This window comes from Atta colombica, unplaced genomic scaffold, assembly GCF_001594045.1.
Source record: "Atta colombica isolate Treedump-2 unplaced genomic scaffold, Acol1.0 scaffold189, whole genome shotgun sequence".
Taxonomy (NCBI): domain Eukaryota; kingdom Metazoa; phylum Arthropoda; class Insecta; order Hymenoptera; family Formicidae; genus Atta; species Atta colombica.
In genome coordinates, this window is record NW_017259281.1 from 149,101 (window position 1) to 161,044 (window position 11,944).

Genomic DNA, 11,944 nt, shown 5'->3' on the forward strand with positions numbered 1-11,944 from the left:
TTACAAATACCAAAAAGTTTTCTCAGTGTAATTATGGTTGTCAGGTTTCTCTGGCTTAAAAACTGGAGATTCTATTTATCTTACCAAAGATCGGACTGCTAAGTATTTTCAAAAGCTACTTTATGATACTTCCAAAATTATTACTGTATTGTAATGCGTTCTTTTAAAAATGTAAAAAAAACGTCATCAAATATTTTCCGTCAGAGAACCGAAGATTCATTCGAAAAGGTTAAAATCTCTGATTAGAAATCCGAGAACTGGCAGTCACGAGTGTAATCTATACAATCTTCCGATATAAATAAACTTCAAATTGTTTAAGATTGTCAGTTAGAAGAGATTAAGGTCGTTATTTATAATCTGAATCTGATATTTAAGACACTCTTAAAATGTCATTAATTTCAGGTCGTATTAACATCTTAAGATACCAGTTGCTTCCCATATAAGTGATACTAATGTCTGTATTCACAATCAGATCTTATATATATTTTAAGGAAGTTTTAAATATAAGGCTTGACTGTAAATACGGGCATAAATCTAAAGTTATGTCTAAGTATTTTATACTCAGGTAATGACGTTATTACTTGCTTACGTTAGTGACAAAGTTATCGCATAACATCACAGATTTATAACTTTACTTTTAATATAATTGGTTAATAAGACTCAGTAAAACACAAGCTTAAACTTGTGCAGATTAAAAATAATAAAAAGTCAATTGAATCTTACTCAGAGAATAAAAAGAAACATGCGCGTGCACATTTAATTGATTATGACATCACAAATGGAATTTATCTGAATTTTGATATAAATAAAAAGCAATAAAAAGCAGCTTGTAGAGAGAGAGAGGGGGGAGGGAGGGGGGGGAGAGAGAGAGAGAGAGAGAGAGAGAGAAAGAGAGAGGTCTTGACGTATTTAAATATCAACTATATACGAATATCGACCTAAAACTTTAGGCCAGTTTAAAATATGTATTTTCGAGATTATTTTTAGAATAAGACACGACAGATTTTCTTATTTATAGCTTTCAAGATGTGCGTTGAACAGTTTTTAATGCACGATGAAAAATGGTTATTAAACTCATTAGAGTTCGTGTGAACTTTAAATGAAATAATTAGAATAATTTTAAAGTTTAATCTGCTCTCGTTTCTTTTTGGAAATTTTTAGAAAACATCTTATTATTTTTATTTAAAAAATTAATATTAAAGAAATTAATATTAAAGAAATTTTAAATCTATAGAAACTTTAGAAATTTGGATAATTTAGCACTGAGGTTCATTAACGACCATTTGAGAGTGATAAAATATTCAATGTAGCAGATCTTGAAATATGAGGGAGAGAGAGAGAGAGAGAGAGATGTCATTAAATAAATAACATACTAGAAAACTGTTAACTAAAGTCTCGATACGGCGTATTTAACCACAAAAATAGAGAACAGAATACGACGTGCTTTAATACGATGCAGTCAGGAGGATGCTTCATTTGCGGAAATCACACCGCCTACGATGAAAATCGTGAGGTTCGTAACGACGTGATGTCGGCACATAATTAAAGGCGATTAATTAAACAACGTAAATCGTCGCGCAAATTCAGCGAAGCAGAATATAAACGATAATTATCTCATACTATTGTTTAATTTACTAAATAGCTTATTGTTAATCTTTCGAGAAAGATTAACTCTTCATGAACATGTAAAAGAGTATCTATATATATTTCGCGTTAAATTAAGATAATTCTCTGTATTTCAACTAATTTCCTTCGATATTATTTTCCGTTTACATCGAGACATATATATATATATATATATATATATATATACATATATATATATTGTCTGATTTTTTTTTTAAACAAAAATCTTTCCTGCATGCGTGCCTTCCGTAAATCTGTAAATGTCAAGCTTCTATGTTTATTAGATCCACAAAGGGAACGTTTCTTATGTATAAAAAGCTTACGGGAACCTAGTTCCTGTCTCACAAAGCTAAACCTAACGTCCGTGAACTCCATACTATGACATTTAAAAAATACTCTCAGCCGGTTAGACGTAAATGACGCATGAATAATGTCTATCTGATCTTTAAAGATTAACTTTTATACTATTTTTTTCTATCTACTTTAAATTGTTGGTTACATGATCCATTCCATATTCCATAAAAGATTTTGTATTTTACAATATTAGTTTTTGAAGGAAAAGCTTTTGACCTAAATGCATATGCGTAACTATGCTGAGAAGGTTTGGAATTTGTAATGCATTATGCATGTTTATATTCCTTAATTGAACAAAATCGTTAACAGCCAAATTAGTTAAGCTTTCTCTAGAATTTCAGTAATGTGAAAATGTAATGTGGAAGGTAAACGAACGCGAGTTGATTGTGGATATTGCATGTTTCTATACCACTCTCTTTACTCATACGTTTTTGCAATTGAAATAATTCTTCTGTTAGAATGAACGAAAATATATTATTTGCATTAAGATAAAAATTTATAAAAGACGCGAAAGTAGCAAACTATAAAAAATTACAATTTCTGTTTATTTGCCTGATGTAAAGTTTTGTTAAATCTCTACTTATATCTATCTTAGATTATCTGATTAAGATTTTCTTATCTATTTACAACTTATAACTTGCTTCGTTATAAAATTTTGAACTTTTTTGAAAGGTGTATTTTTCCCTTTATAGACTGCTTTTTATTGTAATCCATCCCATTAGTTAACGCATTCTTAAATGGAATTGTTATCGGATTTTTGTAGTAAATAGATTTGACGTAATCCATCAATCTATTTTTCAAGAGTAAGAGTGTAAAATAAATGAAAAAATTCAAATCAAGGATTAAAATTCGCATTTAAATTACGATGAAAATATTTTGTATTGAACATAGGTATGTGGAATAAATTGAAGATCAAAATATTCAAAAGGGAGATATTTTTGTTATAAAAATAAATTGTTAATAAAAAGCAGTTGGAAACATTCTTTGTCAAGGGAAAAAGTAAAATCTAAAATCGATATCTGTAAATACAAGCGGCAAAAGAGTACTGTGAAACTGGCGATTAAAAAAAGCAAATCTACGTATAAATTGTAAAAAAATTATTAAACTGAAATGACTGCGAAAATTAAATAAAAATAAAATAAAATATGAAAATTCAAAATATCGCCAAAAATTCAAAATATATATATAAACTCAAAAAATGCATAAAAGATTATCTAAAAAAGTATTGCAAATGTTAGTTTATTAGTTTGATGTCTCAATGAATAAGTGTAGATTTGCTTTAAACGTAAATGTGTATCATAGTAATAATTTTTAATTTTTAGATATATAAAAAAATGAATGTTGAGACAATGATTTATATCAAAATGCTACTCTCTAAATCTTTTGGAGTGAAAATTGCATTTTTCTTGAAAAAAGAATGAAAAATTTTTCTCTCTTGAACAAGAAATTTTCATTTTTTTAGAATAAAATTTCACTCTTTTGGAGTGAGATTTCAAAGGAATGAAGTCTCATCTCACTCCTTTTTTTTGGAGTTATTTCAAAAGAGTGAAATCTTATTTCAAAAGAATGAAATCTCATTCATATAAAGAGAGAAAAATCTGTCATTTTTATTCAAGAGTGAAAATTATTTTCTCTTTTTTTTTAAGACTGGTTCAATTTTCAGTATTTTGGAGTTATATTTCACTTTAAAATTTAGAGTGTTCAAAGTAATATTATGTCACTCAATACTTTGCCAAAAGGTGTTATCACTTATTAAATTTTTGAGAAATAACTATGGTGTTTGCAGTTATTTCTAAAATTCTCTTTAATTGATAAATCAAAACAAGAATTAAATAAATAAGAAATATTAACGATAATCTGAAATTGCGAAATTCCATGGAGCATTTTAGAAAATATCCAGGTTTAATTCAATGTATGTTATGCAAAATAAAATGAACTAACATTTTGAACCAATAGAAAAGTCCGTAGCCAATATTGAAATAGTATAAAAATGAAAATATTTTTATTAAATTTTGAATACTCAGCGAAATGTTATTCCAATTCTGTCACAAGCTTCCCATTTTTCTCGTGTTTCCGTTGAATTCCAAGATTTCGTGTAACCTTGTATAGTTTTATTTAGGGATCATGGGCAATTTCATAGATATTGCGGTATATTCCTGATTTCCCCTCGTCGCATTTTCACATAAGCACGTCGTCTCGTCGGGCTAGTGATTTATTTTGCCACGGCGACTTGATTAAGCGTAATCGAGCGTGTGGTCTCGCGGGTCGTGAGTCTCTTATTATAGATATCGCCTTTCCTCGACGCAGCGGAAATTCAAGCGATCGGCCGTGGTATGTCGATAAGGTCATGCGATAACAGTAATCTTGACTCTCGACTAAGTAATCTTGAAGATATATGGAGGCACAATTATAATTGTTGTGCTAAAATATATAATCTTTTGTCTTTTTCCTTCTCTTTCACTTTCTCCCTTTTGAATAGTCAAAGGCAATAATAACGTGATTGATATATGTTAATTTTATGCTTGATATTAATTAGATAAAATTTGTATCATTTCTACCACAAAGCGTTTACAATACGATTAAACATTTCGATTTACTTAGCATGTATACTATATCTCTTTGACGTGCAAGTAGATACACTTAATGGCGAATTATAATTAAGTTATTGTGATAACTAGCGGCTGAGGTAGAAGATATGGAAGATATAATTAGAAATGAATGATACGAAAAGAAACCACTGGAGATATTAAAAAACAGTAGGGGAGTTGATGAGAAAATCTTGACGATGATTATATTAGGGTTATGAATGGCATGATGGGAGAGTTGACATGATCTAGGTATAGTGAAGGATAATTGAACTATGACCTTTCTTGAAAAGTTCTTTCTTGAATAATTGAAAATGCGCATTAAAATTAAAAAAATAGCGAAAAATAACAATTGGCTCAGCTTTTTGTACGATACGTTGCATGCAAAGCAAGAATCGAGACATTTTTTATTCATAATTCGATTAACTGTGATATAGAGCAAAGATAATTTATTGCTATGACATTGTGAGAGAATTAAAAAATTTACAGATCTATATGAACAATAAAACATGAAGAGATGCGATCATATGACAATAATTTAGTTTTGAAATAATGTATATTTACATTTGCTATAATATTATTCGAAGATTTTCTAATATCTAATACTAATATCACGTTTTTTTAACATACATTCGCGTATCCTGATAGTTTAAACGTGATCATAGTTTAAAATTCAATTGCTATATTTAGATTTTTTTTGCAATCAATATTCACAGGAAACACATTCGCATAAATTGCATTCCATCGTGAAGCGTTGATTGAAGAAAAAGAGAAAAAAAAATAGGATGAAATATAACTATTCAAGTTTGGCAATTACTATCTCTATGTTTTTTCGAATATATGTATACCATGCGTGTATATTACGAGCATATATTTTCATTTCATGAAACATCAATATCAGGTTTATTTTTGAATAACAAAAAGTGTACTGTAAAATTTTTGCTTAAGAAAGACCCTTATTTAATTGAGAAGATTATCGTTAAAACGAAGAGAGTAAAAGTATTTTTAATAAAATTCATTTTTTGTAACATTGAATATATTTTGTACGATCCTATTGTGTTACAGGTTTTTGCCTATTGAAATACTTTTATAAGATACAAAACCATTTCGCTTGTGAAATGCGAAACCTTCGAAAATTCTGAATTAGCCCGCAACGTCAGACTTTTTTTTTCTCCGCGCTTAGAGCCTGCAACGTATGCAACCTAATGAACTCAACGCAGCTGGGACACGCAAATTGCCTCACTGTTGCATCGGCCACTTTGTTGCGCCTTTCTTTGTCACATTGTATTACTACGCTCAGTTCATTCGGAGACTATTCGGAACAGGCGACGCGATGTACGCGAGTTTAACGATTCTAATTGAAGCGTATTCAATCAGTTGAGATCGACGCCTGGGAGTGACGTGGTCGGAAAATCTCTTTTTGTAATCACGAACATTTATGCACCGCGCGAGGGATCCTTGATCGGGAACCTCTCTCTCGATGCATGTAGGTCAATTCGCACGTGTCGACTCTGTGGTTTGAGAGGTCACTGCTTGCGGGTGGAAGTGACATATAATAGCCGGCCGATTTATCGACTTTTAATCTCACAAAACGAAATCGCTTGGATGAGCGCTGCGTTATTTGTTGTCTGATCTTGTTTCATTGCGACTTCAACGCGCCGTCGTGAATATTGCAAATGTGTATCGCGAGCGTATCGGATTCCGCGAATGGAAGAACGCAATAGAAACGTTGTTCAGCGCTCAGAAAAATCCGATTTCAATAATTAATAAACCAGACAACAAAGAAGAATGAGGAGATAAATTGGCACGATATAGATGAATTATATGATACCTAAAGAAAATAAGGCATTAAAATATATTAGAATATGTAATAGAATTATTTTTTCTGTAAAACACATTTATGAACCACACTGAAAAAAAAAATTTTTATTTCAAAGAAATATTTCTTTGCTCGTATTCAAAAAAATTATTTCTTTGAATTAATAAAAATTTCTTTGATCCAATTAAGAAATAATTTTTTTTAAATACAAACAAAAAATATTTCTTTGAAATTAAAAATTTTGTTTTCAGTGCAGATTGTTGCTATAAATTATCATTATCGTTAGCCATTATACGATAATTAACTCTGTATGTAATAGGATTTTTTTCTGTATATTAGAGACGATAATTTTTAAGTTACTTTATATTTTAATGTGATCACGGCTCTGTATACTAGAAATTTATTTCTAGAATATATTAGAAATATATTACTAGGAATATATATTAATTATATTCTACTTGAATCGAATTCTCTTTTTGTTTGGATTGTACATTATACTTCGAGAATAATATATAATGCTGTGATTTTACTTACCGGTCCCAAATACTGTGCGTTAGCAACGGTTGTTTCAGGCGCTGCGAAAGCCGGTGTACCAGCTTGTCCTATTAATAATTCTCCAGATTCTCTTAATTCCGTACTAACACCTAAATCAGCGATTTTAATTCTGTCATCTCTATCCACCAATAGATTGCTTGGCTTTATGTCACGATGCACTATCTTTTGGTAATGCACTGCGAAAACAAAAAATAAGTATTATATATATAATACTGTTTTTAATACAATCACACAATTTTTATTAAAATTTAATTCTAAAAGTCTGAATATATTATGTTCGTAGTTATACGGAATATTTCTTAACTTGAAGATTGTTTACGTAACTAATGAATACATCTTACTCATCTCTCTTCTCCACTTAGTAAGATTGATGTTATAAGTTTTAAGTCGATTATCATCTAAGCACCTTAATGTTTTATTGAATAGTGTCTAACGCGACTATACTACACTCTCATGTACAATAAAGTATACTAACACGATCACTGAGTTTACGTAATGCATATGACGCCTCTTTTGCCATTGATCCATGATGAACGTTATGATCCGTAATAGGCGCCAGATACATTACGCAAATCCGCCTGTCGAGAGGATTTGCATTCTATTATTTAACGCGTACATGATAAACATGATTTATGCCAAATGTGGGCGTATGCTATGTGATTAAAATACCAATCCTCTAAATTTGGAAAATTTTTTAAGGAGATAAAAACAGGATTGAAAAGGAAGAGAAATTTTAAATTTTACACACTATTATTCAAATTTGTGGTAATATAAAATCAATTTCAAAATACGTTGCACGTGTTAATTAATCACGAGATATATGGGATTTTAATAATTAATCGTTTGAATTATATAGGACTTTCTAGAATTTTTATAGGAAAAAATTCTTTGTAAACAATTTTTAGTTTTTATGAATAGAATATACATAATGACTTACAATATTCGACTCCCAAGACAATATCGCGAAAATAACGCCTGGCCGTTTCTTCATTCAGAGGTTTATCGGTGGGTATAAGAAGGATTTCACCCCTGTGGACTAGTTCGAAGACCAGATAGAGATTATCTTTGTCGGGATGGTCCAGCACCTCGACTAGTTTCACGACGTTGGGATGATCGAGTTTCTTCAGAATGGCGATTTCCCTATAAACTTTCGCCAAGGGATCAGCACCTGCTCTGCGCGGTGGTATTCTTCCAAATATCCCTGTTTTTTTCATTAATTTTCTCTTGCTCACTATTTTCATGGCGTAATACGCGCCATCCTCTTCGTTGAAAACCTTCTTCACAACACCGAAAGAACCCTGTACAAGTGCGAAGTGATGCATAAGTGAAGATGCGAAAGCACAGCGCGTTCCTGTTTGATCTCAGGCTTGACATTTTTGGAGGTTTCTTTGCATTTATTCTATAATTCGACTTTTCATTTTTTCAACATTCTCGACAAACAAACGTATTATTGAATGCTTCTAAAAAGATCGTCGTCAACGTCAAGAGTATTTTTATTTATGCGATATAAATAGCAAGAAAGTTTCAATTCATATTTTATTTTGATAAAAATATGAAAAATTATTCATTCATCTCAATAAAGTAATATTTTTAATATAGTATTTTATTTTTCATTTAACGAAGATTATTTTTATTAGAGGATATTTCCTCTTTTCTGAAATATGACGATTTTTTGTTTGACACGGACAGATTTTAAATGGAATATTCTTGACATTGATACGAAAAATATTGTAAAATAATATTTTGGGATGAACATAATATAAAGAGGAATTATGGAAGATTTTATCGATAATTTCATGACTCTCTTCGCATCCTTTTACCTTAACCTTGCAACCCTTTTTGTGGTTCAGCTACGCTGTTATCATAATGCGCTTTATATCATCATGGCGACTAGGTCGAAGGTCATCGGCGATGCTATCGGGAGTAGAAGCAAAATTTTATGGTTCACGGTATGATCACCTTTGAGCACGTCCGGTTGTGGTCATTATTTCGTTATAAATATAAGTGATGCAAAATTTAAAAATGTATCTGTAACTCTTATTCTATATCTTAATCTCGCATTTAATAATGTATGTAACAAATAATGAATGTTCCAAAGTTGACTTTATGTTTGGACAATTAAAATTATATTTGACAAGGATAACTTAAAAAAATAATTTTTTATAATTACAAGATTGCTACATCATTTATATCATTTACAATTATTTCATCAATGAATTTTAATTAATTCGTCATAAAATAAATTAATTTCACATAAAAACAACTCTTGACGCAATATAGTAATCGGTATAATGATTATCTGATTTTTGTTTGCCTCGACAAAATCTTTACTGTATAATTGTATAGTAGAGGAAAAGAATCGATGCCGATAATGGTATTAGATACCGAGAAAAAGATCGATATATTGTTTATGAATGCACGATGATGGAGATTGCGCGTTTCGAACATTTCGCGAGGTTGAAAAAATTAATCGTCGATATCAAACTCTATTTCAATCGATGACTCTTATTTCGATGAGGAATTCAATCTCGAGTTCGAATGTAGTTTTAAACGATAAGGGAAAGAGAAATTCAATCGTGAACTTTGCGAAATCGTTTCTCTCTTTTTCTATCTACCATTCGTTAAAGATAATCTCACGCATGAAATGACATTTGCTCTCTTGTTCATAAAAAAATATTATATTTTCTCTCTCTCTCGCTCTCTCTTTCTTTCTTCATCTCTGGGGAAACGATCTCTGGAATTCTCAACGCAAACCTCGTGTGCTGCAAACTTCTTCTCGCAGTTGGAAGTTTCGCTTTTCACTCAGTAATAGCAAAGTGCGAAGTTATTGCGGCGGTTGTCTTGTTTTCTTTCTCGCATTTATTTTGAATCCAATCATGCTATACTGGCGTAAGCATTGAGCTTTGCATTTTCATTTTTGTACTGGCTTTTGTTAGCGCTTTCATTCGAAGGGAATGTTCGAGAGACATTTACATCAAACGGAATTTGCTGTTTTTCTAAAAGTGCGAGCAACTTTTAACCTTTCTATTCTGTTCCACGTGTTTATTCAATATTATTTCCTTGTTCTCTAATTTTCGTGCAAAAGCATTAAGCATTTTTATTAAAATTATCATTTTCGAGTTTTCATTTAATTAATTAAAAAATTAACAGAAATTAATCTAAAAATTAAAGAAAAATATATACTTCAAAGAAAAAATTTAACTCGTTAGACAGTCATGTAATAAACAATTCTCGAGAAAACGCGTCAGCAAATTAACATATCCGTATGACAGGAAAAAATGTGCAATTTATCTCGTAAACGTTGACAATATAATCGAATAAAAAAATTGCGCATGAAGATGACGATTTTAATAATTTTCTGTGTTGTTCAAACTTCTAGTCCTGCGGGCAATATTGCGTTATCGGGTGCGATATAACGTGATTATCGGAGTAATCCGTAACTGCGCGGCTGTTAATTACTTCTTAACAAGTACGAAGGATTGGCAAGAGAGGAAATTGCTGAAAATGATGACTTACGGCACGAGTTATTGGTTATCGAGGAAGCATCCGCTCGATATCGATAATCATATCATTCTCTCGTTTGTTACGTGAGCATCGTGAAATGGTTTCGCTCTTCAATGAGAGAAACGCGATATGTTGATCCTCTTACCGATGAATACAGCTGTGATTGTTAAAATGCCGCGGACATAATTGAAAAAGCATTAGATTGTAGCAAACGAATTTAATTCGGCACGAATATTTTTCATTTATGAATCAGGTTAAAGATATTTTTTTCGCGTTTTCTGTTTGTACAATTATACATAAATAATTGTATACTTGCTATAAAATTTCTGTAAAAACAATGAAATGTGTTCAACGATTATGCACACTCTTTCATAACTTTCTGACAAATGAAAAGTCAATTCGTTATTAATAAATTATATGCGAAGTATTTTATATTATTTTTTTCATGTTTCATAAATTCGAAGTTCTCTCCTAACAAAGACATTTGTACAATTTCTAATGATTTTCATATAAGCGATTAAGTATGTAATTATATAAAAACTTTTACAATTTTTAGGGACAAATATAAATGAATTATTGTTTACTTGATTTTAAATGAGTTTTAACTGAATTTTAATCTTACCTTTCCGATTTCGTTCAGCACTTTGTATTGGTTTAATTGCTGCTGTTGGCTGTCATGCTGGCTATCGACGGAACATTCCCTGTTGAGCGCTCTGATACGTTTCCTGGGCGATCTCTGAGGACTGGCGTGAGGGTAGCGAGAATGAACGGATTTGTAGGTGACGTCAGCTTTCTCGAACAGTCGCTGGCTCGGTCCTGCTTCGTCGGGCAAGGATAATTTTCTCAAATCTACAGTCCGATTATTATCCGAGGCAATAATAGTTTCCACGTTTGTCTTGTGCACATTCTTACAATTCGAGTCGCCGCCAGAATGACCGATGACTGTGTCTCGCTGAATTGTGCCCGCCTCGTCCGATGGTGCATTTTTGCCGCTATTGCGCGGAACGTAAATATTGGGGTTCTTGAAAATAGACGTCACTTGCATATCGCCTAAGAAGATATTAAGAATAGTGAAAATCCTGGCAAATTAATTTTGAAGGAAATTATATTTTATACCGTCATTTTTTATCTTACCCTCGAGCCTGTTCCATTAAGTAACAAAATTGAGAGGGACGAAAAATACGCTTTATAAGAATGAGATTAAATTATATATAATATAACAAGTAATCTGTTTTGAATAAAAGTAATCAAATTATATATAAGAACATTTTTTTAGGTCGGCGATTTTTTACATTAGAGCACCTTGTCAAATTATTTTACCTCTACGATATATTGTCTGGAAGAAGACTCTCTGTATAATTATACGTTCCATGAATTTCAAGATTTTGTAATTTTTTTGTCTTACTCAAGTAATGTTTCTTTAAGTAATAAAATTGAGAAAGTCGAAAAACATGTTTTGAATAAGATTAAAATATTGTAACAATTAATCTGTTTTTTTGAA

The 11,944-nt window shown here is 31.0% G+C and overlaps 1 protein-coding gene across 1 annotated transcript in view; it reads right to left on the bottom strand.

Annotated features, from left to right (window-relative positions):
• LOC108686773 (probable serine/threonine-protein kinase mkcB) overlaps nucleotides 1–11,944 on the bottom strand; it is a 74,508-nt gene that overhangs the window by 14,595 nt on the left and 47,969 nt on the right. The window contains 3 exon segments of the mRNA XM_018192236.1: nucleotides 6,919–7,115; nucleotides 7,877–8,237; nucleotides 11,066–11,493. Of these exon segments, the coding sequence (XP_018047725.1) occupies nucleotides 6,919–7,115; nucleotides 7,877–8,237; nucleotides 11,066–11,493 (986 nt within the window).